This window comes from Colletotrichum gloeosporioides (genome assembly GCF_011800055.1).
Source record: "Colletotrichum gloeosporioides strain Lc1 chromosome Unknown consensus_96, whole genome shotgun sequence".
Taxonomy (NCBI): domain Eukaryota; kingdom Fungi; phylum Ascomycota; class Sordariomycetes; order Glomerellales; family Glomerellaceae; genus Colletotrichum; species Colletotrichum gloeosporioides.
In genome coordinates, this window is record NW_025544741.1 from 1 (window position 1) to 26,818 (window position 26,818).

At 50.9% G+C, this 26,818-nt stretch overlaps 8 protein-coding genes across 8 annotated transcripts; 4 read left to right on the plus strand and 4 right to left on the minus strand.

Moving 5' to 3' along the window:
* Positions 1-879: 879 nt before the first annotated feature.
* On the plus strand, positions 880-1,460 carry GCG54_00015693 (uncharacterized protein; the record flags this gene model as incomplete). Its single annotated transcript, XM_045415468.1, has 3 exons — positions 880-924; positions 980-1,114; positions 1,164-1,460. 3 exons carry the CDS (start codon positions 880-882, stop codon positions 1,458-1,460), a joined length of 477 nt encoding a protein of 158 aa, XP_045257531.1.
* Positions 1,461-4,915: 3,455 nt separating this feature from the next.
* On the plus strand, positions 4,916-6,765 carry GCG54_00015694 (Pantothenate transporter FEN2; the record flags this gene model as incomplete). Its single annotated transcript, XM_045415469.1, has 8 exons — positions 4,916-5,116; positions 5,167-5,196; positions 5,252-5,324; positions 5,385-5,427; positions 5,480-5,534; positions 5,586-6,128; positions 6,181-6,418; positions 6,467-6,765. The coding sequence occupies 8 exons, from the start codon at positions 4,916-4,918 to the stop codon at positions 6,763-6,765; spliced, it is 1,482 nt and encodes a 493-aa protein (XP_045257532.1).
* A 1,655-nt stretch (positions 6,766-8,420) lies between these two features.
* GCG54_00015695 (uncharacterized protein) lies at positions 8,421-10,195 on the plus strand (the record flags this gene model as incomplete). Its single annotated transcript, XM_045415470.1, has 2 exons — positions 8,421-8,590; positions 8,674-10,195. The coding sequence occupies 2 exons, from the start codon at positions 8,421-8,423 to the stop codon at positions 10,193-10,195; spliced, it is 1,692 nt and encodes a 563-aa protein (XP_045257533.1).
* Positions 10,196-15,239: 5,044 nt separating this feature from the next.
* On the plus strand, positions 15,240-15,883 carry GCG54_00015696 (uncharacterized protein; the record flags this gene model as incomplete). The annotated part of the gene is made up of 2 exons (XM_045415471.1): positions 15,240-15,465; positions 15,522-15,883. The coding sequence occupies 2 exons, from the start codon at positions 15,240-15,242 to the stop codon at positions 15,881-15,883; spliced, it is 588 nt and encodes a 195-aa protein (XP_045257534.1).
* Positions 15,884-16,267: 384 nt separating this feature from the next.
* GCG54_00015697 (Extracellular metalloprotease 1) lies at positions 16,268-18,498 on the minus strand (the record flags this gene model as incomplete). The annotated part of the gene is made up of 6 exons (XM_045415472.1): positions 16,268-16,573; positions 16,656-16,928; positions 17,009-17,242; positions 17,292-17,844; positions 17,897-18,260; positions 18,318-18,498. 6 exons carry the CDS (start codon positions 18,496-18,498, stop codon positions 16,268-16,270), a joined length of 1,911 nt encoding a protein of 636 aa, XP_045257535.1.
* A 683-nt stretch (positions 18,499-19,181) lies between these two features.
* GCG54_00015698 (uncharacterized protein) lies at positions 19,182-20,225 on the minus strand (the record flags this gene model as incomplete). Its single annotated transcript, XM_045415473.1, has 2 exons — positions 19,182-19,802; positions 19,890-20,225. The coding sequence occupies 2 exons, from the start codon at positions 20,223-20,225 to the stop codon at positions 19,182-19,184; spliced, it is 957 nt and encodes a 318-aa protein (XP_045257536.1).
* Positions 20,226-21,238: 1,013 nt separating this feature from the next.
* GCG54_00015699 (Cytochrome P450 4Z1) lies at positions 21,239-23,090 on the minus strand (the record flags this gene model as incomplete). The annotated part of the gene is made up of 5 exons (XM_045415474.1): positions 21,239-21,304; positions 21,358-22,349; positions 22,402-22,588; positions 22,647-22,864; positions 22,916-23,090. 5 exons carry the CDS (start codon positions 23,088-23,090, stop codon positions 21,239-21,241), a joined length of 1,638 nt encoding a protein of 545 aa, XP_045257537.1.
* A 1,311-nt stretch (positions 23,091-24,401) lies between these two features.
* On the minus strand, positions 24,402-25,878 carry GCG54_00015700 (putative epoxide hydrolase; the record flags this gene model as incomplete). The annotated part of the gene is made up of 4 exons (XM_045415475.1): positions 24,402-24,494; positions 24,554-24,839; positions 24,939-25,158; positions 25,185-25,878. 4 exons carry the CDS (start codon positions 25,876-25,878, stop codon positions 24,402-24,404), a joined length of 1,293 nt encoding a protein of 430 aa, XP_045257538.1.
* Positions 25,879-26,818: the final 940 nt, after the last annotated feature.

Below are 26,818 nucleotides of genomic sequence, written 5' to 3' on the forward strand. Positions count from 1 at the left end.
ATAATATAAACTTACTTCTTTTAAAATAGGTAACCTATATTACTAATAAATTAAATTTTATATAATTAATAGAATAGTTAGTATAATACCTTATTATATCTATTAGAAAGTATATACCTTTAACTTATAAGTATAGGTAGAATCTCTACTTATATCTAGATTAATATCTACTTATATACCTAGTAAACCTATCTACCTATATTCTAGGTATACCTATAACCTAACCTATTTAGATAGGTACCTATAGGTATCCATAGCATAGGTAATTTGAAGTCTAGGAGGATAGATACGGGCTAGATTCCGGCAACATAGTCAGCCGAGAGGAATAATTCCTCCAGCATAGAATGCGATCTCAGGAAGATTCGGTCATGGTCTCTATTCAGTGATCGGTCACATAGAATAATTGGTGCTTCGGGCCTCCACCGTTTGTTTGGATGCCCCGACCAGTGTCGGAATATTTGAAGTTTTAAGCGGTCGCAATATGATTATGAGGTCCATGACACAAATATTCACCCATGAAGTATATGTACGATTGTGAAATGCATTTACTCTATGGAAGACGAGAATTCGTCTGTCTTTCTTTAGCTTGGAAGATGAGAATAGAAATGGTTGTGGATCTGAGATCAAGTAGCGCATGCAGGAAATGCAGTGGTCAATTGCGAAATTATCAGGGGTTCGCTAACGCCGTATGGCTTAGACTGCTACTAGCGCGTGGTATCATCGTCATGGTTGGTAAGCATCAGTGGTCCCTCAAGCTCTCATAAAATGTTGCAACATCGGGGACGTGAGCGGATGATACCTACCTAGTAGTGAATACCTCTCGTCCGCGACTCATTAATCGATTGTGTCCTCGGCGTGCGACCAATACAATCACACATCATGACGAGCTTACTAGGCTTAAGCAATAACATATCGTATTTCACGGTAAACTTGAACACACCTAATCTATGCAACACGGATAATTGATGGTTATTGTTAGATTCCATTGGCACTGGCGCTTGCCCTTGGTCCACGATTTTACTCAGGACTTGCAGGCCCCGGAAAAAAGCTTTTCGATCGACAGAATCCTAGAGAATTCTCTGAAACCCTGAAGAAGGCTGATTTGGATGAAAGAGTAAGTGAAGAAGTACACTCTGAACAGCTTGGCGTTGACTGGGAATTAGCTTCGGGGACGGTTGCTGCGGGCTGAAGCCTGCTCAGCCAATGGTTTTGAGGCTCTTCCTCTGTACGCCGCCGCAGTGACGGCAGCTAATTCTGCGGGCATCTCCGCACCTGTCATGAACTTCCTCTCGATAAGTTGGCTGGCAAGCCGTGTGCTGTACACGTACGTTTATGTTTGGCACCAGGAGAGAGAAAAGCTTGCGCAGGACCAAGCTCCGCTTCGGTTCAAGGTGTGGGCAGTCGGTGCTGTGATCTGTATGTCCATGTTTGTGCTGGCTGGATTGAAGGTTCAACCTTGACAGCCCAAATTAGATGAGGGAAATCGATACGCAATGCTGTCCAGATCGACTGGCAAGATGTCCGATGATTATGACTATCTGATGCATTTGCACTACGTTCTGCAGGAGAGCCCACGAAAAGGACCAGAGATTACTCTTATTTGTCCCCGATGGCGACTTAGTCTCCGCGCAGCCAGAGGCAACGTGGTGATATGGCGTGTGGTCACAATGAATGGGAAGGGAGGCGGGTGATTGGTGGTTGGTGAATGCAGCTGGTCGAATCGAAGGGTTCTGTTTCCGGCTTGTTGGCAGGGTCTCCAGCTGCACTTCAGTTAGAATGCGACTCTACAACATCGGAGTTACCAAGATGGCGGTCAATGTCACTGGACCAAAACTGCCCGCATGTCGAAACATGCCGAAAGAGCGGTGGCTGGTGCTGTCGACAAAACTGCTCTGGGCTGTCCAATCCTTCCGTTGAATGTGACATTGGGGTCGTCCTGCAACCAGAAGCGACCGCACAGGTCGAGATATGCACCGTTTACTTTTCGTCCCCCACTGGCCACGCGATTACCCCATGGGGATTGCCAATCTTGAGCACATAATCTGGATCATGGATGTTGTTGGGGCCCTCGGTTCTGCTGCTCAGATGACTGACGGTGGATATCAAGCTCGGTCAAGGGGCTCTCTCGGCCTGAACATGCTGACCGGCCTTCCTCCCGCCGCCACTGACGGCGTTCAGGCCGGCGTCACCGACAAGCACCAGGGAACTCCAATGCCAACCAAAGCCAACCCTCGAACCTTACTGAAAGTGGCCGTTGTGGGGGGCTACCGGGGCTGGGCTTTGGGGTAAAGTTGGGGGAGATGGAGACGGAATGGGGTCATCCAACGGTCATTGAGTGCCCGCACGACGTTCTCACTGACTGAACTAGCTCAACTTCGTGGTTCACTACATATAAAACTCCCTCGCCCTTCCCCTCTCGCCAAGTCGCCGAGAACAAGCGCTGGCCATGCATGCCCAGCTTTGCTTTCTGACGCTGGGCTTTTCTTGGCCTTCCACTTGGCCGCTGAAATTTACACGAGAATGTCTTGGCGACGGGCGATCCAGTCCTTTGCCCCTCGCGGGGGTGGCTGAGGCTGCGCAAAGACAGACGGACGAGAAGGGAATATGCCTTATACTTACGAGAGAAGCTGAAGCGACGCGCTTGTTGGCGCTACCTTTGGCCCGCGATGGATCGAACATGTAGTCGGACGCACATCAGAGGCAATGTCGTCCCAGATGTAGGGTCCGGTAAGGACTGGGGTCCAAATATGGGGCTCGAGATCCGGGGAATCATCGCCGCGCCGCCTGTGTCAACTGTCAATCTCGTTTTGACACATCCGGGGACGCGCCGCCGGGTGCGGTGCTGGGGCCTCAGATGGAACATTTCCCCAATGAGTTCGTCTTTACACCTGTCCAAGCATCTGAAAGGTTAGCGTACTACTTGCGGGGCTTGGCTATATGGGAAGCCCCGCAAGAACCGCACTAACCTTTCAGATGCTGGGACAGGTGTACTATGGCGCGCCGGCGGTCTGCTGCAGCGGTGGCCCACCTTGGAGGAGATGAGAATGGAGCCAGGTCCGTCGGTTCAGGTTACGAGTGGTGATTCACAAGGATGCGCAGGTCAGACTGCTCTTCCTGGATGGTCACCTGCGATCCCACATCATCATCAACCAGTACCATGCATGCTACCACAAACATTGCGGCGCGGCCAATTGGTCATTCGCAATACTCGAAATCCGGGGTGTCTTGTATCATCTGGACTACGGGGATCTTCCGAGACGCTGCAGAAACCACTTTTCACATTAATATTAGCAACCGCCAGTCTGGTTCAACAACCCCGTACCCCATGCTCAGACCTTTGGGCCATGTGGCTCTTAAGATCCGTACCTAACATATACGAGAGCTCCCCAGTGAGTCCCAAACGCTCGTCTACAGCTCTAGCTGTAACTCTAATTCATCGTCCAGAAGCTGCGAAATGCTTCTTCAAGAGCTCGTCCAATAGGCCTATGTGTTCAAGCGCGGGAGATTTTTTCTAGCGCGGGCAAAGTATTCTAGCGCGCCGTGCCAGAAAGGAAGCTTTCTTGTCGCCCAACTGCCGATCTCAAGACAAACTCACGTCGGCGCGCCAAGAGTGAGAGCTTGACCAAGTCTGACATGACCTGGTCCAAACTACTTCGCATCCCAGACCACTCCGTGGCGCCTCCTTCGTCAAGGGAACCCAGGTAAGATGTCCAGTGCACCACCTCACCCAGCACGTTGGCTAAGATTGAAACCAGGTTGGCACTGGTTGGCGTCACTTGGCAGTACGCCATTTTCTTGGAACCCGTATGCACTTCGCTCTCGGCGCACCACTCGTAGTGTATACGGATCTAGACCGCACCGAACACCGTGTTGTCGTTCAGCCAAAGTCATGTCATCCAGCCCCATCAACCCCACGAAGGACCTCGCATACGGCTGGGCAGACTGACCGATGGAGAGTGCAAACGCGGGGCCCCTCAATGAGATTACTTCTCCCCACCGACCGAACCCCCCCTACCCCGGATGGAGACGGGACGCAGCCCACAAGACGCACCGACAAGATGCGGGCGCCCTAGAACATCTGTGGCGCCCGACGAAAAAGCATCGTATCGGCCTTCCTGCCTATCTGGTCAGTTTGGTTCCTATCATCACTGGACAGACGATATGAAGGCCAACCTCGAGTCAGAAGGCCGCATGGCCAAGACATTTCCTGCCATCCATCTTGAGGTCTCCGGGGATTTTCTCACCCTCGTCCGGCAGTCTTTATTACTACTCAGTATGACAACAGGGGGAAAAGATTCGTCGTGGATCTACACCAGCTTTCGCCAAGATGCCGGGGAAGAGAGGAAATGTGACACTATCCACGCTTGGTATTCTCTTGGAAGGCGTCTTCTGTAGCACAGCTACAACAACCAAACCTCCTGCCGACGCTGAGAATAGCAGCTAGCCGACGTACATACAGCCAACCGTTTGCTTGTGCGCTCCAAGAATAAGATCGCGGACGCTATCCGTCTGGGCAAACCCATGGGATCATGGATTGTCGGAACATGTCGGGCATGACTTGGCAAAACAAAGAAGAAGGTTTCTTGTTGGCGTGAACTGGTGTGGGTGTCCCAAATGTGACCACACCCATGTTCCCAGCTCAGTCGATCGCGAGCACGACATGGGAGCACGGCGTGGAAGGGAGGTCAAGCTCCTTGTGCTCGACGTTCCACGAGCTCAGAGTCTGGGCATCTCCACCACGTATGACTACATAACAGCCCCCATTCCCGACGGCCGATGACACGAGCTGAGATTTGTTCTTCATGGTGCTCTGTGCTCAGCGACGCCAGCGGTAGCCTCGTATTAGTCAATTCATATCTTCCTTCACGTCTTCAAACCAGAGACTTCTGCGAAGTCTGACAATTCATTCCACAACATGGCACCCACAAATCCCGACAACAGCCACATCGTCGATGATGACGGTAAAGGCAAAGACGTCGAGCCTCAGTTCTTTGAGGACGAGAACCCTGAGAAGCCCATTCCCAAGACGAGTGGGAAGATTGACTACTCTGGTGCTCATGAGAAGACCGACCCTAAAGAGATTGCACTTGTGAAGAAGCTGGACCGATGGATCATGGTCAGTAATCATTCCGCCACTTGGAATAGCGTGCGCTAACTCTTGAGCAGCCGATGCTCTGGTCAATGTATTGGTTGAACGTGAGTTGGGTTCTAATCTGACCACCGAAGTCTGTGTAATAACTCGTATTTCCAGTACCTCGATCGCAATGCGATTGCGCTGGCGCGCCTCAACGACCTCGAAGAGGATCTGAACCTCACCAGTACCCGTACGTTGTTGGCACCGCGTTTGCGCTTCTGTTCCTCAGCCCGCTAATATGGATTTATAGAATACCAAACTTGCGTTTCTATCCTCTTTGTGGGATACATCTTGTAAGTGTTGCTAGTATTCTGTACTCAAACAAGCGTATCTAACGGTATTCAGAGGACAGATTCCTTCCAACATGTTCCTCACGCGAACCCGACCCAGTCGTTACATGGTATGTACGCATTCTATCGCCGCTGGTTACGATTGCTCATGAAGATGACAGGGAATTATGATGATGCTGTGGGCCGTCGTCAGTGCCCTGACTGCTGTTTCCAAAGACTTCACCGGCCTCCTCTTGACACGATTCTTCTTGGGAGTAACTGAGGCCCCATACTACCCCGGCGCAGTCTACCTCCTCTCCCTCTTTTACACCCGTAAGGAGGTCGCGACACGTATCGCTATCCTTTACACAGGAAACATTCTTGCGACGGCGTTCGCTGGATTGATTGCCGCAGGTATCTTCTATGGTATGGACGGTGCTGGAGGTCTTGCGGGATGGAAGTGGCTTTTCATCCTTCAGGGTGCTGTCACCTTTGTCATCGCCGTCGTCGGCTACTTCCTCCTGCCCGACTTCCCACAGAACACGAGATGGTTGACACAGGAGGAGCGCGACCTCGCATACAACCGCATGGAGCTTGACACCGTCGCCAACAAGGGCGAGACAAGCACCTGGAACGGTCTCAAGCAGGCCGCAAAGGACCCCATGGTCTGGATCTTCTGCGCCATGGCTCACATGCATCTTGCCGCCAACGGATTCAAGAACTTTGTATGTTCGGGAAAGCAGAATGATTATATGCATTGGTACTGACAGACACCAGTTCCCTACCGTCGTTCAGACTCTCGGTCTCGGCACCACTGTGACCCTTGTTCTCACATGCCCGCCCTACCTCATTGCTGGCGCCGTTACCATCGCCGTTTCCTGGTCTTCGGGCAAGTTCAACGAGCGCACATGGCATATCACCATCTCCAAGGCAGTCGCCATCATCGGATTCGCCATCGCGCCCGCCACTATGTCTATGGCTGGTCGTTATGTTGCCATGTGTATTTTCACAATTGGTAAGTTGAACCTTTGACATTGGAACACATAAGCTTACCCATCTACAGGTACCTACGGTGTCAACTCCTTGATTCTCGGCTGGTGCGGTAGTGTTTGTGGCCAGACAAAGGAAAAGAAGGCTGTCGCCATCTCCATGGTCACCATGATCATGAACATCAGCTTCATCTGGACGCCGTACCTCTGGCCCAAGAGCGATGAGCCCCGCTACGTCATAGCCATGGCGAGCAGTGCGGCTTTCAGTGCGGCAACTGCCATGTTGGCTTGGGTGGCCAGGGTCATCATGATGCGTCGCAACAGGAAGCTGAGGGCTAGCAACGATGAGACGACCGTATTCTATGTGTACTGAGCGGATGACTCAGGACGCCCGTTGAGTGCCGAGTGGCTGTGACATTGGGACAAAGCTATTCAACCGGCCTAGACTCTTTGTGGCTTCACCGCAGCCTAGCTGGGACAATTGGATCAAAAGACAGAACTTTAGCTCGACAGCACAGCCACGCAAATGCCACGAGAAGTGTTACGAATGAACCACATGAATGACCTTTGAAACCTCCAGCGACCGAGGGGACCTTCAATGAACACCCCAATATCGCTCTCAAAATGAGTTCCACCCTGTCGGAGCGAATCTTCCGAGCGATCAGGACACAGGCGGTCGGCCGTGTTTGTCATGTTAAAGATTGAATGTGTGCTAAACGCAGTTGTCTATGGGCCTGGGAGATGTCAATCTGCAAATGATTTGGGTTAGAAGAAAATGCCTCATTTGACTTCCAAGTAGCTGCAATGAATCTGCAGACTTGTTTTATTAATATTCCTTGCATGAGATCGCCAGTCAACAAGCTTGCCGTGCCGTATGACTGCAGCGATCTACCCCTGCAGGGCAATCGAATTGCTGGTTTGAGCTGCTTCTGTTGCTTGCTAAAGGCCCTCGCAGCTCGAGGCTAAGACCACGAGATCAAGCATAAAAGCCCCCCTGAGACCTTCAGCGTGGAATCAGGGTCTCAAAACGTGTTGTTTTTCGATGGTAGAATATTGAATTGACAGGGAAAGACTACGAAGGGACCAAACATTTCTTTTGCGATCACCAACAGGTACATGGATCATAATATCTTGTTATCAACATCCTTTGCCAAGGTGACTGTTCCTCGGCTTGACTTGTTGAGGCCTCAACGGCTGGAGGCCGAGCTTGCTCCAACTTCCAGGCTTGGCTTATGGATGCAGACCAGAGGCGTCCCCTCATCTGCCAGTTCCATCAAATGAGGAAACTCTCCTGATACAGAAGAGATTACCGAGATGTTCGTTAAGCAACATTTGAGAAATATAGTTATCAGCCCAAGCAAGGCTCTTAGAAATGACTGCAAGCTAAATCGAGGTTGCACGGGCACAAGCCTCCAACCAAATGCTGTCACCGTCCCTTGGAAAAATCGGCGGTAATTAATTGTGATATTGGTGAACCCCATATCCTGTTGGAAGTCACGCTTAAATTGATTTAACCGAAAAAGGAGCCTTTCCACGCATCGAACACGCCAAACTTCCACTAGCCGAGACTCAACGTGGTTGCCTGGAATGGGTCCAGACCGACCGCCGGTTTAATTCCTAATGGCCCCTGCAATGAGCGCATGCTGGTTTGCATGTTGAATGCCACATAGACGCAAACATGACTCCATGGCGGGAGCATCGAAGGAAGAGACCCCTGGAACCAATAGCACTTTTCACTGGGATCAAACATTTCCATTGGGCCTTTGCCGAGTAAGGTGCGTCACGCTGCCGACCGGAGGAGAACTTCGGCATTGACCGAATCAAAGAAGTCGGCAATGGGAGGGGAATGGCGCCCAAGTGGACTCGTTCGATGCCCCTAAAACCCCTAGCTCTCACCTAAGCCGATTCCGACTCGACGAACTACCATGCACCTCATGCATTCTCCTTTCAAATATCAGCCCTACCCGCCCCAAGATCCTGGATCACCCAAAGACATTTCCTCAAAAAGCCTCAATCCAAGCCTTTGGGATGCCAGCAACCACGGAAACATCGGCGACAGATCCCGGGTCAGCTCCGGCTTCCATCCCGGGGAAGGGGACCGGAAAGGCACCGGGCATTTTGACATTTGCGGTGGCCGGCCGGCCCCGAGCCAACCGGACCAAGAACACGAAAACGAGATCAGGATGCGTCACATGCAAGTAAGTATCGCTTCAACCGCACAATGCGCCTGACAATGTTAGTCGACTGCATCTGATAGAAGACTCATTCACGATGCTTGTAGGAAGCGGCGGATACGTTGCGATGAGGCCAAGCCCTCATGTCTCAATTGTGCGAAATCCAAGAGAACATGCGAGGGCTACGTCCAGAAGCCTGCTGCAGCCGACTTGCCCAAGTTCCTAGGCGAGAGGCGCACAATTTTAATCAAGCCGAACTACGAGGCGAATCTTTTCACCGACCAGCTTCAAAAAGACCACTTCCATTACTGGCTCAATTTCACCAAGGAGTTCACGCTTTTCCCGACAGATCTGATGTCACACATGATGCCGCAAATCGCACGGGATGAGCCTGCTATTCGGCACGCGGCCTTCGCGATCGGCGCTGCGACCATGGTGAATCACAGTCGCCAAGATCGAACATCAGGGAATGGCAAATTCACAGAGGAAGCGTACAAGCACTACGGCAAGGCCATCCAGATCATTAGGCACGGCGACCAGTCCCGACGAAGCATTCCTCGCGCGTTGTTGTCATGTTTGCTCTTCGTCACCTTCGAGTCTCTGCAGGGTAATCACAAAGCCGCTTTGCAGCATATGAATCACGGATGCAACATGCTGGACCAAGTCATCAAACAGGGAATATCTGGGGAGTGCCCACCGAAGCTGGTCGAAGAGGTTCAAGCGGGGTTCCGGCGCTTCACGCTCTTGTCGTGGAGCCTCAACGGTTTTCATCCACCAGAGACCGAGGCATATGTGCCATGGTGTTGTCGGGGAAGGCGAAGTCGATACGCCATTGACGAAATGCCGCCGGCATTCAATGACCTGAGAGAGGCACAAAAGTGGTGGGAAATCACGCAACATCACGTTATTTACAAGTCAGGTATCAAGTCTGGATTCGCATTCGAGGGACTTCAGCGAGATAACCCCCACCCGATGACACAAATTACGGCGGAGACTTCGAAGAAATACCTTGATATAATGGAGAAATGGCAGTTCCGATTCAAGCCATTGATCAAGGATGCTGTACGACAAAGAGCATCAAACCCACAAAAGTATCTGCAGATGTCAAGTTTGCGGCTTTACTATCTGTCATTGGAATTGGGGTTCAAGAGCATGTACTATCATGATCTTGACTACTTGGCAGATTCTACTCCAGCCTTCGAAACGATAGTGTCCTTGTGCAGGATAGTCATGTCCGGACAGCACCATGGTCCAGACATTGAGAAGGAGGTTTTCACAGTGGAAAGCAGTCCAACATGGCCACTCATGATCGTTGGTGTCTTTTGCGCGGACCCAGAGGTGAGGAAGGACGTGAATCAGCTCATGAGAGAATACCCGAGGCGGGACGGAATCTGGGACTCGAGAGCGTTTGATGCGATTTTGAGATCCACCGAGGCTCTGCGGGAAGCGAGCGCTGGACATATCGAGGCGTGTAGGTCGATTCTCGATAACAAGCAACTCATCTTCGGAGAGGACGGAGTCAGAAGAAGGACGTATGAGCCAAGTGCCCAGGATGGTACATGGCGAGTAACGTTGGAGCAGAGCACGCCGTTGGATGCTGGGCAAGAATCACAGTTTGTCTTGAGGTAGTGGCTGTCCAGAAAAAATCAAAGAACACTTGCTAATTCTGTTCGTAAAGGTCAAGATCCTCGTCATTCAGTGCATTAGTGATCCAACCCCTGGCACGTAGAAGTCCACAGGGAGCTTCATGCCGACTTGCCACAGGTTTCGCTACTTGCACTCAACACTCTCCATATTAGTGGTGCATTCACCAATCCACAAGCTGTTTCACTGAGTAAATTGTAAACCTATGTTTGTATTATGAGTAGTCGGGAGGACGGGTTAGAATCACAGACTTGCTTTACGATCTGGAATGTTGTCTAATTCGAAGTTTAAACCGAGATCATCTCCCAGGCAAGTCGCGATGCATTAGAATCAGAGCGAATGCCTGACCTGTTTCAAATTTGTGCCGATGGTGAATGTCTGTTGGATTGAGATGCTGGCTTGAAGGATAGTGGTGCATTGTCATTACAACGAACGGAACCTAATGATTATCAATTACCTTATGCTTTAAAGTAGCCCGATAACACTGATAATATAATTGACACTGCGGTCAATGTCTACATCTCCTTACTACTATCACGACATATTGCACTACCAAGAAGTTAACTCCTACCTGAAGCTCATTGCCAAAAATATGTTCTACCACTGATTCCTCTCAAAGCAGCATCAGATGCAGTTATCATAACTACATATTTATCAGCTGCTATGATTATCCTGCTCGTCTGTCAACATTTGAATATGAAGAAGACATTTCCGATCACAACAGAACTTGCTCCTCAAGGTCTGATGTGTACCTGAGACGCTGACTGGCAAGACACGACAAGATCAGCGTTGGTCTCTCACAGCATGTGTAAATATGTAACTAGGAACTGGAAGTACGACGGTGAAGGAGTTCTAGAATACCAGACGGGTAAGATCTGGCATTCATGACTGAACCAATTATCAACTGAGTACATAGTACGTATGATTCGGCTTCGATGTTCTATCGGACTACAGGCAGACAACAACTATCAACATGTTCGTCCTTAACTCAGAATGAAACTCGATATTTTTATTCAGTTTAATGAATTGAATCTGGAACAGAAGGAAGTTGTTTGGTATGATTCGAGACACAGCTCACGTTGGAGTCTCTTCAAGCTCGAAAACATTAGGTGGTGAGAGCCTGCGTGTTAATTTTATGTTCTGTTACCTTCAACTGTCCCGGCACAGAACAGGTAAAATGGCGTATTGATACGAAGAGAGCCTGATTAAACCACTGTCTGCCTATGGATGGGCTCCGAAGAGGTGGTCAGCATTTTGATTGATACATATTCTGTCAACCGCATCTTGGTCTACTATTTGCCTTCCGAGATCACTCGACTCCCCTGGGATTTGATACCATCATGTCACTGCATGACGTGCTCAATGCCACACCCCACTACTTAAGGTACGCCCGCCTGCCCAGCCTGTCGGGCCCAAGCTTATCTCAACACCTGATTTTCCATTTCCCAATTCCTTGACTGCTCGCACGTCTCCCTGCGAATGAGTCAACATCAGTAACTCGGCCTGTCAAAGTACCTCGCGTCGGTACGCTTGCGATCATGACATATCGTTATGATAAGTCAAAGCTTTTGACGCATTGATGAACATTCTCCCTATCGCTGCCTACAGCATTTGTTGCTTCTTCGACGACTAAAAATGTCCCTGAGCAGATTACGACGATAAGGTGGATCGGAAAGCATCCGGCATGTCAAGAATTGCTTTTTCCTCGACAAAAGAAACGCGAAAGAGGGAATACAACGGGAAAAAGGAACAGATGGAACGATAACGACCAACACACTCGCGGAAGCCGACAACGCACAAGAAAGAAAGTTGAAAATTTTGCAGACGCAACAGCAAGGAGTTTGGTGCTCAGGCAAGGCCGCGGAGGAGACGCGAAAGCAGGAAATGGTCAGAAGGAAGAATACGACCGAGAAGCGGGAAAACGGAGGGGTGAGCCGGCATCGGGCACAACAGCCTATCAAGTGTCAACATGCAACAGTAGGCTGCACAACGAGTGCCGACGTCACCCCCTCTTCGTCAATCCAGCAAACCGGGCAGTCAGCGCTTGGAGTCGAGTGTCACGAGCAGCCTCGGGTGCAGCGTCAACGATCATGAATGGTGTTGATCCCTCTCAATGTCAAACAGATCGCCTGCAACGCCTCAAAGCGTGCCAGTGCTACGTGAGCCTGGCTGAGTCGTGAATCCGGAGGCGATTGGAACAGCCGTCTTCGACGCTATTTTCCTTGGAACCCTCAGTTGGGCCAACACTTTCTCTTGGATGCATGTCATAACTTTTGCCGAAATTTCTCTAGTCACGAGATTCGCTCGCTTGGTCTCTTCCAATTTCCTCCTGTCTGGCGACTTCATCGTGCCAGAGCTGCATGCTCCCAATTCACTTGGATGGACAGAAAGCCTTGGACCCCTTCCACCACCCGGGACGGATATTGTTGTTAGGACCGGAGTGTTCTGAGAGCGAGACCCCGGCAACCTCTCCACATGACGGTGGAGTCTCAATCTCACCACAGACCTCTCTGCAGACCTCTCTGCCGTCAATGCCGCCAGGCGAGATGAACCTCAAGACCCCTTCTCGTTTATCGTCGGGACTGAGGGAAAGAATGGCCAAGCAAGACATCGTCAATGGCTGAATATCAAGGTCCCCAATCACGATCTCAGAAAGGCTGTCAACTCAAGCTGTGGCGCACAGAAAATAGATCCTGCTCAACATTGAGCCACTAAAGCACAAGTGGCGACGGGCTACGATCTCTACAGGAGATGTGGTGGTGGCGCGAGCTGCAGAGAAGCTGGTGGCTCGAGGAGAGAAAAAGCCGGCTGGCTCGGCCGATTCGTCGAGCCACATCGCCGGCGCATCCCTGCACCGCCCCAGCAAAAGGGCCGGACTGGGCCTTCTGACCAGCCAGAGCCCCGCGTTCAACAATTTGGAGTCTTTGGACAGGCTCGTCTGGTTTGTTAGCTTTGGTTTAGAGTTAAATCAAAGGCGACAAACCGCCGGACAGGTCTCGTCTTGCTCGTCTATCAGCTCTCGCCAGACTTTTGGCCGTCAGAGTTGACAGGATGACACACCGAAACTTGCAAGCTGACAGCAGGAAAAAAAGGAATACATGTGAATGAACCAGGTGTCAGCCATGATTCGTCAACACTGATGGATACAACTCTCCCAAAATCAGATGCTTTTCTTTCCTTCTTTTCGTGTTGATTTTTACCCTGCAGGACGCATGTTCGCCTCGGCAGGCTTGCAACTTGGTCAGGGGTACCCAGGCACTCTCTTCCGAGTCTGGACTGGCTTCGTGCGGGGGAAATTGGCACCTCTCCAGACATACAGCGCTGCTCCCCTCCCTTCTCCAGGTCGGGACGGCCACAGATGCGGGCGGCCCTAACCAATCAAGCCCGAACATGACAAACGGATGGCACCCAAGCGGACTGTGATGGAGGGGGGCGATCGTTGGCTGGTGGCCGCGCTGTTCCTGCGTCTGCCCACCTCTCTCTTTTGCATTCTCGTTTTGCCCTCTCTTCATTCGCCTTTCCAGAGTGCCGTCCGGGCTAATTCTGGCTCGTTTGCCTCTCGCAATACGAGCGAATATTGTCTCGGCAACGCGTTTTTGCCTGGTACCTGAGCTTGGTGTCCCCATTGTGCACATCTCTGGACCAGCCACCTTCAGCCAAAATGCCCAATTGACTTCCCGACCGAAAACTTTGTGCTGCATAGACGCACACACAGAATCATGGATTTCAGCCATCGGTTCATCTGAGCTGAGGTGAGCTGAACTGGACTTTGCGCACAGTCTTTCGAGCTTAGCTGTGCTTCTTTTGGTGTTTTCTCCTTCACTCATCGAACATGCAGAGAGGAACTCTCAGTTTCCACCCTGTCATTGAAGCCAAGAAATCTTTCCGCTCGCCCCCAGTCACCCCGGATTTTCTCAGCCCAGCAAACGGAGGAAGAGAGCAACACCCTGGACAATCGGGCTCTTGACCGAGACCAGCACGTATGATCCGCCATCGAGTCATCGATGAGTGTAATTGAATCAACATTATTCGTCCGCAGAATATTTCCAGGTGAATTACGGCGTAGCACGAACGGTCATCTGTCGCGAGGAGCAATCTAGCCTGTTGGGCCCGAAATTGCACCCGATCCAATGCAGAAAACCAGCTTCCAAACACTGCAAGGTGCTGGTCAATCTGCATCATGCTACACCCTTTCTAGGTAATCCATCTCCTTCTTCACATGTCCAGCGAAATGAATACCGAACGAACGAGTGACAGGAAGAGGACAACGGCCCTGCGCAGCATAGTCAATCCTTCCACTCCTTTCCCGCCTGTCCCATACGCGCCGCCGCGGAAAGGCGGTCCAAAATCCTCGCCCGGCCCCCGACCTGAGATGATCCCCGTCCCCATCGGACCAGACTGTCCAATCTGGCAGTGGATCCGGCTAGCCCCCTTGTCCTCTGCAACCCTCGCCTCCCCTCCATACGATCAGGCGCGAGCAGTAGCTCGGGGATGCGCGGGGAACTAACAGCGTCGAGCCGTTGTCACTCGATTCTTTTTCATCATATCGTTGCAATGCATGCAAGTTCCGTCCAGCCTAACAACAACGTTGCTGATGGGCAAGGATGAAGGCTCCCAGCTCGTTCAACCCCCGGGTTTGCCTCACTCCCTCCTCGTGGTCACAGGTCCTTTTGCTCTAGCTCAAGCCTGCTCGGTGACTTCTCTCTGCCTACTTCGTTGAGTCCGCCCTTTTCCCAGCTCAATGCGGCCGGCCAACCAGGTTCTCGCAAACCTTCTCCGCGATTGACCATCTTTTCCACACCTGAGCTCAGAGTTCCCGCCTGCGCATCCACGCATGCACACCGGAGTGCAACCACCCTTCACATCCACCTACATAAAGCCCTACATCCCGCAGCTTCTTCCAAATATTGAATCTCCATCCCTCTCATCCACACTCGCTTGTCCATATCAATCGACACCCGCTGCCTTCACTGTATTACTATCGCCATCAACTTACACACGTAATACCCAAACCTCAACCACCGTCAAGATGAAGTACTCTTTCGCCATCGCCGCCCTCGCCGCCCTCGTCGCGGCCCAGGATGCCTCCATCATCCCCGAGTGCGCCCGCGACTGCCTGAGCAAGGCCACCGCCTCTGCCACCAGCTGCAAGGAGGGTGACTACACTTGCACTTGCAAGCCCGACAACAAGGCCGCCATCCAGAGCGCTGCCACCTCCTGTGTTATCGCCGCCTGCGGTGTTGACGTGGCCGTCAGTATGTTACACCGTCATGCCCCTTCCCAACTGGCTCACAGCTAACCCCATCACCAGGCGAGGTCATCCCCGCTTCCGAGAAGCTTTGCGCTGCCGCTGGCTCCGGCTCTGCCAGCTCTGCTGTCTCCTCTGCCGCCTCTGCTGCATCCTCCGCTGCCTCCGCCGCCTCCTCCGCCGCTCCCTCCGTGAGCATTCCCACCTCCGCCAGCGGCTCTGTCTCCCTTCCCTACAACACCGTCACCGGCACCGAGCCCGCTGCCACCACCACCGTCGCCGCGACTACCACCAAGGCCGGCGGCAGCAACGCTACCACCACCGGTGCTGGCAGCGCTTCCACCACCCCCGTCCAGGCTGGTGCTGGTGCCCTCGCCCCCATCGGCGGTCTGGCCATGCTCGTCCTCGGTGCCCTCGCCATCTAAGCGGCTTGGGAACGCCTTTGAGTTGTATGTCGGCGCAGCTATGAGAATGGTTGGGTCAGATGTACGCCAGTTGGTGAGAAAAAGGTGTGACGAAATGGCTCATGGGCTGATGTTGTATGAGTAATTCACCAACAAAACTTGGGATGCTCGGCGCGGCACCCTTGTTCTACATTCGGACGTACTGGGGTCGGGCGTGTAGTTCAAAACAATACAAGCAGCCTGGTATATAATATTAATACGTCTTTTGATCTGACTTCACGATGTTCTCATTCTCTGGTGAAGCCATCATTACTGTGACACACTCAACGGACCAGGGCCTGTCTTCCTTGAAGGCCAACACACCAATATCGAAAACATCAGTCAAGATCTCATCCCATCTCACACCTACATGACCAGTGTGACCGCCCACCACCCTGCAAGAACAGCCCATCCCATCTTTGACAATCCGTGCGCCCTCGCGCTCAGACTATGAGGCGTGTCCATCAGGATATTGGCTTGTTTGTCAACGTCAGGGCACTTGCCATCCAACAAATCCTGCATGCTAGACCGTTTCCGCACAGCCGCCTTGCCGTCCGGCATGCACTCTCCCGCCTCGTACCCGCGACGAAACTGCAGCGCATTGGCAAACATCCGCGCCTTCTGGTCCGTCGTGAACCCGTCCTGCGGAGTTTTGCCGCGGCATGAGGAGTACTGTTTGACGCGTCAGCCTGTTGAAACTCATCTTCAATCGCACGTGGGTGATGCCGAAACGACGGAAACGGGGATCGCTTACGCTCATGTAGTTGTTTATCTCAACCGCGCTCCCGCCTGAACAGGGGACCTGAGAACATTCGTAAACCACGTCTTTCATTCCCGATGTTTGCGTCGCATTGGTCAGCCCGTCCTGGCTGGCGCAGTGCGTCCCGATGTCGCCAAATGTGTGTCCCAATCCCAACCAGTGTCCGACGTCGTGAACGAGCGTTGTGGAATCTCCGCCCTGGACATGCGCGGCCTCAATCACGATGCCGTCATTCGCGTCCAAGTTTTCGTTGGGAAAGGTGGCGTACTATCCGTGACAGGTGTGACGGGTTAGCGCGAACTCCTCCTCTAGCCAGGGACGGTCGCGAGAAAAGGGGCAACGCTTACGCTATTGAGATCGTCGTTTTGGCTCCCGCGAAGCCCGTTCACAAGCCACACTGTTAGAGTGAGCTTTCCCGGAGCACGGGTGCGCTGCTGCCACTCTTGCAGTTTGGTTTCCCTGCGTGTGACGACGGACCAGTCTTCGCCAGTCTTGGGTTCCCACCAGTTCAGGGACATGTAACGAAAGTTGATCTTGATTGCGCCTAGCGCTTCGTTGAGGACGTCGACCTTGCACGTGCGCTGTCAGCTCTCACGGAAGTCTCGGAGATTCGACGAGTTTGTCTCTTACCTGAGCTTTCACTCGAGACTCCAGCTCATTGGGCCTGTCGGCGGTTGATGTGGCTCTCATGTAATGGAAGTAAACTCCGACTTCCAACGATTCGACAGCCTTGCAATCGTCAAAGCCGCGCAAATCTCTTGACAGGAGAGGAACGTAGCTGAGAACCTCGTCGACAATGCTATTCCTCTTTACCAGACTCCTCGCATACTGCGTCTGACACTGGGAGATGCTGGCGGGTATTGCGATCTTTCCCATGTCTACCGGTGCGGGGTCCTTGTTGACAAAATACTCAAAGTAAGCTGTCTCCAAGATAGCCAGAGCCTTCGCATTCTTCTGAGATATGGCCTTTTCGGGGACGTTGGCGGTCAACTCAGCATTGAATTGCTCAAGCGTAGAAGCATCTGGTGGCGTCGGTGTTTTCGATTCAGGCATCTTCTCGACGACGGACTGGTTCACGTTTGAGAATCCATCAGAGGGCTGGGCGGAGAAGGACACTGTTGTTGCGAGGTTCGGCGATGACGGTGAGGCGGTGGCTACACCTGCGCCGGCGCCGGCACCGGATCTGTTCCATGTCAATTTCTAGGGCCTAGCAATCGTGAAGTAAAAAGCCATACCCGCTGCCCGATCTAGTATCTGTGCCATTGCCATTGGAAGGTGAACCTGGTTGCGCTGGTCCAGTTTTGCTGGTGGTTGGAGACGCGGATGCAGCTCCGGTGCTTGCCGCCCCTCCTTGGACAGAGATGGACGGGGCCCGGGTGGCCTGCGGATTGTTAGAGTTATCCGGGTTTACGTTGACGACACTAGGCGACGGCGAATCGACTGTCCGGTCGTTTCCCTTCGAAGAGGCGGCAACTTGCACAACTTCGGATGTCGCTTTGGGCGAATTTCCTGGCGTCTTCGGCACAGGTTGACTTACGGCAGCGGTGGTTTCTTGGGGGTCGGATCGGGCGGAGCTGGCTGGGGGTGGTATATCTACATCTGATGCAATTGTATCAGTCCAGAAACATAGGGACAATCGGTTTTGATTGCACTTACTGGGTGAACTAGCTGACGCGGGCGGTCTCGCGACTGATGATGCTGGAGCATTGGCCGCTGAGGTTTCCGGCTGACGTGCCTGAGAGGAGGCTGCCTCTTGTGGAGGGGAGGGCGTGTTGCTTTGCGCCCAAGCTGAGGACGTCAAGGACACAATTATAAGAAGTGCTTGCGAAGGCTTCATAGCGGAGAATCGTCTACGTCAAAATCTGTTGGCCAGGAAAGTGCAAACAGCAAGATTCAGAAAGCTCATACTAGGTAGGACGCAGCTATAAGAGAACAAGATCTCCGTAGTTATAGCTCAATAGCTGGCTAGGCCATAAGAAACCGTTACAAGCTGCCTAGAGGGAACAGCTGACCTGAATAAGCCACGATAAGCGAGGGGGAAGAGCTGCAGTACATGCAAGCGGAAGACCCGAGTGAAAGAAAATCACGAAGCCAGTCCAAAACCTCGACTTGTGGCTTGAAAAATGCCTGCAGCGAATTTTAAACTCCAGCCACCAGCATTGGCAATGGTTCAGCCGCAGCGCTGTGGGCTAACTCCGCACATGAGTGTTGGATAGCTTCTTGGCAGCTGAACAAGGTCACCTAAGGGCTGATATTCTTTTTCACTGTATGATAGATAATAAGGCGGCAAACTGCGAAAAGAAAGTGAGAAGGGAAGAAGAATGCCATTCAGCATAAGATTAAGTGATGTCTAAATCGACATGGTGTTTGGCAGGCGGCGTGCTGGGCCGTTATTGCAACTCATTAATTACCACAAAAACCACGTACTGCCCCTCGCACTTGCCAATGTGTATGCTTGCACAAACCAACCTGGAATGCGTTATTCCTCTACCAAGGTTTTCATTGTGTCCGGCACGTTGGTTACAAACGCCACCCATCCAAGATTTTTGTGTCATTATACACAGTCAAGTCGAAATAATGCACCTGTTTTTGTCCGCCCCGGCCAAAGTTCTCGGAAGTTATGTTGAGAAGGGTAGCCGAAGTCGTTGATGATGTCAGGTTCGTTAACCCAGGGAAAGCACCGTCGATCAATTCCGAAATTTCCTGTGGGATGTAAAAGTCGGCGCCTTTAGCTTCGATGTTCTCTTGGAAGAACGAAACGTATTCTCGCGTGTGATTGACGTCAGCGATAGCACTGAAGGTATCGGCTGACAATGCATGGCCGGGTATGACGAGGTTAGGTCCGAGGCCCGCGATGAAGTCGAGAGTCGTGAGCCAAGACTCGGTCAAGGCAGGTGTGAGAAGGTCGGCGAGCCACGCATGCATTTCGTGGCCGTAGACGACGTCGCCCGCAATCAGGGTCTTGCTGGACGGAATCCAGAAAGCAGACAAGTCGATCGTGTCGCCACCAACGTTTTTGAGTATCTCGATCGGGCACTTCTCATCGCCTGGGAGGGCGAAGAAAGAGAAGTTGTACGCGGTCGGGATCGCGGGGATGGGGGCGATGACACCGGGACCGTAGGCCGTAGACCAGAACTCGGTCTAATCAGCGTAGTTGTTAGTCATAGTCATCTCACACGTCGCATGAATTCTTGCCTTGTTGAGAGCCTCGTTCTGGATTCCATGCACTGTCTCAGGCGTCGCGTAATGCTTGGCGTCGGGGAAGTGTTGGAGAAAGGCCTTTCCACTCAAATAGTGATCGGGATGATTGTGTGTTGTGAAGGCGGCCAGTAGAGGTTTGTCAGTGGTGTTCTTGACCCATTTTGCCAGGTCTTCGGCGGCAGAAACGGCGAGGGGCAAGTCAACTATCGCAGCAGCTTGGGAGCCGACGATTAGAGTTGACACAACATCCAGCGAGAATCCCGGGCTGATGTGACTTTCGACCCTGAGATTGCAGCCGCATAATGCCATAACTGGCTGAGACATTGCCAGCAGGGCGGTGGAAATAATGACGCTGGTGAGCATGATGGCAGGCTCCAAGTTCCCGTACGGTGTTTGGTAGTGAAAGACTTGAATGGCCGTTGCATCGATGTAGTGGGAGCACCAACAGGCACGTCCAGGACTCTTATTTATCTCAATATTTATATTAACGAAGCTTTTGCTCATCAATTTGCTTCCGGAGGTTGCATTGAATGATGCGAGTTGTTGAGTCCACTCGGATGTAGTCCGATAGCACGGAACCAGTTTGTTTCCGTAACCACTTTTTTCCTTCCGATAGGTTAACCTATGAGCTCAGAAGCCATGGTGATTAGCTAGTCCCCCGGCACCAAAACTTGAAATCAACCTGATTCTTACAGATGCGCCGTCCATCAAGAATCTAAATGTTTGACCGGAGTCGAAGGGTAGTGATAGTCACCCTATGCGTCTCATTTCTCAAGATTGCTGTTGCTGACCCTTGCGGCCCATATGCGATACTTTCCCGCTCTAGTATTGATATATACTTAGCAAGAAGCCAAATGTGCGGGCGGTCAGAGGAATTGAAGATTCTTGTCTGCGTAATGGGATGCGCTGTCTCAATGGTGAGGGGTAGGGACACTCACACGATGGATCTGTTGGCCTAGACCATATTACCAATTGAAGCCGCCCAGTGAACCTTCCGGAAACAGAATGGGTCGTCAAATGACAATTTCATGGAAGCCATACTTTCTAGCTTGGCGCCTCCACTGAAAATTAAATCACGCAGATAACCTAGTGGCTCCTTTCACGGCTGAGGAGGCAGAGGCGCGAACACTGAGGAAATTTGCTGCAGGTCCCAGCGACAGCGTGACATGTTCTCAAGAAGATGTAGCGCCCTTGACCTACCTTTTGGATTCTTCTTCAGTTTCAGAATGGAATTTCCTATTGACAGCAAACCGTAGATAAATATCCAGCTCTCTGCTTAACGCCCTGGCGTGAATAACTAACTGATTGCTATTCGTTCAATGGAATTCAGCATTTCGTGTTCTACGAAAAGAATTGCAATCTTATCCTCGATGTCTCTATGTTGTTCTGCGGATTGACCTAACTCTCATTCCATCAACTGGCTGTGCGGTAATCTGTCGAGACTTTCGATGGTCAGCGAGCGTGGGTAAGGCAGTTGAGCGGATTCCAATCTTACATTGTAGACATCCGAATCAGTGATGTGCCTTCCTCTCGCGTCCAGCAATGGCTCGCCATTCGCTCCAAGTATAGGCCTGCCCAATCCTTCTTTAACCAAGTCGTATCGGCCGACAAGAACAACAAGAATCACCTTGGCCTCAATGTTGGCCAGTTCCTGCCCGATGTAATTCCGAGGTCCCCGCTCAAATGGCCTCCAAGATGAGGGGGGGATGTGAGCGTTTTCAAATTTAGTGCTGGTTTGGGAGTTGGAAGCTGACGCATCAAGCCATCGTTCCGGGATGAAATCGTCTTTTGTTTCCCCATAGACCTGCAAACATCGGTGAATCAGGTAGTTGCCGTTGTATAGCATTAAGTCGTCGGCGCAGATACGGCTTCCATCGGGCATAGTCAAATGAAATCCGGTTCCCGGAGGGGAGTATCTCGCTGTCGCAGCTGGAGGATGCAACCGCAAAACCTCCTTTATGACTGCAGACGTGTATTTCAGCTGACCGACGACCTCTTCTCCGCCTTTATTGATTACTTCAAAGACATGATCTAGATCAGCGCTCTGGCCTAAAACCTGGTCCAATTCGTACCGCATGCGCGCAAGTGTGTGCGGGTTGCTTGAAAGTTCGTATAAAGCCCATTGCAGCAGGATGCTCGTCGTGTCGTGCCCAGCGAACAGGAATGTCTTCAATGCGCTGATGATGTCGTCCATAATGGGTTGAGTGAGCATGTTGATGTCTTTGAGGCTGAGGGCGAGGATACTCCGACTTGCCGTGTTACTATCTGCTTTGTAGAGATCGAATTTCCGTCGAATAACGTCGCCGAGAAAGACATCCAAGGCCTGTCCAAGCCGTCGTCGCTCCCAGCGTACACTGAAAGAAGGCAACAATGAAGGGGAACCATCGGCACGGTACGTCGCGGCAAACCGTTTGTAATTTTGGATGAAGTGACTCTGGAGTGCGTCTGGGACTTGGACGTGGAGGTCTTCGTCCATGGTCACAGCTCCTAACTTTTGATCAGCTATATCTCCTAGTGAGCTTGAACGGGATCTGTATACCGATTATATCGAACGTGGGATTAGTACAGGGAGAGGACAAATCAAATACATCTTTCTTAGCCGCATGCTCGTCTAAAATCTGCACGAAGATCTTTGTTTTGTTCAGGACAACCGACAACAAAGTCATGAGATGCTTGGGCGCGAAGCCAGGATTGAAGAGTTTGCGCAATGTCTTCCAGTGATGGCCCTACGTTCCACCAATGTCGTAAGTAAAATCCACTGTTTCCGATACTATTGTTACCCACAGATTTCCAGATCAACGAATGCTCGTCAACGAGCGGTAGATATTCCTTAAACGATGGCGACTTCGGTAGGCTGTAAGGCCATAACTGGGATTGCTTCGAAACCTGCTCGGCTACGTCATGATCTCTGATCAGGAGCATGGGCTCGTTCAGCGGCCATAAGTCAATGAAGAGAACCGGAGGGTTGCCGGCTTGCTCCATGAGATCGCCAAAGACAGGATCTGAAATTCATCGTTAATTATCAATCATTAGTCCATCGGTGAAATACATACCAATGTCTCCATCAATGCGGTGGCGATCTTTATGGACCTTGTGAAGAGTTTGAAGATGGCCCCAGACGAGGGAAGATTTCAGTTGAGGAAAGTTTGCATATTTGCGGAATCGACGATAATGCAACTTGTAATAGAGAAAAAGACAGATGATGGGTAGGGCTAAGAATAGCAACATTTTGACCCAGAGTCCGGCAATACTGTGTTTAGTTGGTAAGGCAATTGAACGCGATAGGCCAAGAAGGGTATTACAACGCAACTTTCTCAAAGGAAGAACATATCTTTATATGAACTCAATTAGGAAGCAAATCCCACAGAAATGGTCAACGAATGTGCTGAGATTGATGCAGGTTTCGTATACTCGCTGACTGTCGGGTTCGTATAACTACAGGATACCCGGGCTCGTATAGCCCCTGTATGTCGGTTTCGTTTTGCCACTGGATGGATTGTAGCAGCAGAGCTTTTTCTTTGCACGTACCACTTGCAATCCACATGTGTGACCTGTTGGCTACGCTGAATGGTGTCAATTACCGTTGCACCAAGCGGATTATGCGGCGGAAAAAACGGATTAGCGACAGGTCGGGAATTAAAACGTATGTGAGATGAGGGTTGGGGTTTAATCTCCGCTCAAGACATCCAGGGCTGGAATTGATTATCGTCGGGGTCCGACTAGAGTCCGCCTCGCGACCCAGGAAGATCTCTATTACACCCCATTACTCGCTGTTGAGCTTCCATACCAATAAAGCAGCGTCTCATGGACATGTAGGGGGCCATTATGACTTTACAACGACATACCGAAACCACTGTCAGCTTTCAAACAAGCAAATCGCACATGATGACGTATTGATACTGCGTCAATCATTGCTTTTGTACCACAGGCTTTTGACCAATCTATGTGGTCGTTGAGACAGGAAGCCGCTCTATTCCCCACACCAAAACCTCGACACAAACCCATTCGCAGAAAGTTCAACAATGGATATGGATCTGCGATTACTCCCTCAAGAGGAAAGATTCATCTGGTGTCCGTTCTCACCCTTTGGCCGAAGCATGATGAATGACAGACTTTGACGGTATGTGCGCGTCTTATCAATTGTTCTGTATATTGTAAAGCTCAATAGCTCGTGAGTCCGCATGAAATAAAAGACGACTTGTATGGAGGGCCGCTCATCGAATGCCCAACCAGGGCTTCTTAGCAGCTGAGTATGGCTACCTTACGTACGAAATGTAGGCCCACCGCAGTTGCAATCACGCCTGGACTTGATATTGTCTTTGAACAGTAACTTATGACTATGCCCCAAGTAGACTGTAGTTCTGCTTTCTAAATTCCATTTGTTCCTACTTTCTCTCCCGAGCTCTCATGCACATACGAGCACCTCAACAATTCCACCACTGAGACAATTCGTTCATAACATACGTAGCCGATCTGTGATCGATCGAAACGCCTACGACTCATATCATGAGCTCCTTCCTGAACGGTTGCGTGGTATCGTCAGATTCCGATGAGCGGCCTAGCCAACGTGAGGAAATCTTCCACATTACTGAGGAATATTTCAGGCTGTTCCAATGCAGCGAAATGCCCGCCCTACAAAGGCATTGAGTAAGTCTAAGAAAACACGATAAAAGGGACAATGGAGGCCATACCTTCTCATTTCGCTTGTAGTACACCAAGTTCGGATATGCTTTTTTGGCCCATGCTTCGGGCATGAGAATGTTTTCCGCTGGAAACACCGAGTATCCGAAAGGTTTCACTTTGGAAGTTGGAACATCGAACAACTTATTTCCCACCGCGGCTTCCGCCATGGGTCTATATGGGTAAAGATTGCGTGAGAAAGAGTCCGTGTGCCAATAGAATGTGACCAAAGTAAGAATATTGTCGAGCGATAGGGGGTATCTGTGGTCTGGCCATTCGATGAGTTTTTCCCCGATCCTGGAATAGGTTTAGTCTCGTATGTATTGCCTCAAAGGAACTCAAACTCTAAGGGAATTCTGTTGACATCCCTGAAAATCCTCTGGCGGAAAGACTTACCATGACAACGCAGCAAGCGGACTTGAAGCAAGAACAAGCCCGACCGTCGATGGCCTTAATCCGTGTTCGAGGATGTAAGAAGACCCATTAGCACTGAAATCGTACATGCGTTGAACATGTTCAGTCTCCGTCGCGGTGATGTTTGTATTGCTGAGAATTTCATCCTGAGACGAAGGTGCCAGCATGTTTACTTGAGTGAAGTAAGCCACAAATAGCACATCTAAGGCAACGTTCATGTAAACCTACTATGGAATGCTTTGCATTCAGGATATGCTTCCGATAGTATCCTAGCGATAAAGCTCCCGATATCACCTCCTTGAACGACATAGCCCGAAGCAAACCCAAGGCTTCGCATCAGCTCGTTCATAAGCCTTGCTGCGTCGCTTAAAGTGAGCTCCATATCTGACGGACCTCCAGAGAGTCCGTAGTGTGGCAAGGACGGTACGATAACATGGTATGGGAGAGTGTCCGCATTGTACTTTGAAGCAAGTATGTCCAAGACTGGGAGAAATTCTATGACCGACCCAGGCCACCCATGTAAGAAGAGGAGAGGCAAAGCGTCTTTTCTCTGGGAAAACAGGGCAATGAAGTGAATGTTCGTGAGACCAAGATTGTTGTCATCGATTGGGATATTGAAGTTAGGGAACCCATTTATGTGGTTTTCCTTGTCCCTCCAATCAAAACTGATCCATGCCTCCTTGGCCTCTGCAAGCCATGATCTTGTGGTGCCGAATTGGATGTTCTGGTGCCGGTTATACCAGTCATCTACGGCAACGTTGGAGGCTAATAATGCGGTCTGAAATTTCTCCAGTTTGTCAGCGGTAACATGAAAGTTGGATTTCGTTGGGTTTGTAGATAGGTTGAAAGGAATGGAGTTAAAAAGGGTGGCTGAGCCTGTTGCTGCAAATAATGCAGCAAAAGCCGGCAACAGAAGCAGCATTACGTCAACCGTGTGACAATTTGATGATGGTCACTTGTTTTGATTTGAACTACTCCTTAGAGAATTATAAAGCTTTTGAATAAAGCGCTGGCATCATTATAAGGTACTGAGAGAATCGACGCAAAGGTGGAATCAGATATTCCTGTTCCGATGGGCAAGCTGCCGTCGAACTTGCTCTCACAAGGATGCTAAATTTCATTCGGTCTAATTTTTGTCCCGTTATGCCAGAATGATTCATCAATCGGAGTTCTCCCTGGGGGAATCGGTCAAGAGTCGGATCGTACCCGGACGTCCGCCCGGGCCGGCGTCCGGGACGGAGGAGTTTCCGTATCCGCCTAATATTTCGTTATTTGACCATTAAAGGTCATAATGTCTTGGAGATACCTGATCGATGCATTTCTAATTTCGAAAATATCCGTGCGGAATAGGAAATTGAGTGATTAGTGATCCTCACATTGCGGCAGGAATATTGTGCCGACCCTAGTGGTATGGGTCCACGGACTACAAGCACATCTCCTGGAGTCAATGACTGTCGGAATAGAATAGCACATTTCACTTTCGCTGTGCCAGTTTCCTAACGTATTTGTAATACTCTGCTTATCCCAAACCCCTTCATAGGTTGGGCGGGTCATGAGAATGATGAGATTGCCATTACTGTGAATCTTCCTTCCACCAGACGGCCAGCCATTGGAATCCCTTCTTCATATTCCTTGCCCGCATTTTAATTATGTTTCTTCGCAACGTGTTCCGGCCTCATGTGTTGTGGGATGTGACGTTATTCGCTTTCCCTGCGGTCATCTGGGCTGCTAGTTTGGTGACATTGTCAAGGCCTGTCATGACATGCACAGACGCCCCGCAGGGAAGGTCCCTCACTGGCCTGGAAGAAGATCTCTTGAAAAATGACTCGCAATTTCGGAAGGAATGAGACTGAGACTTGAAG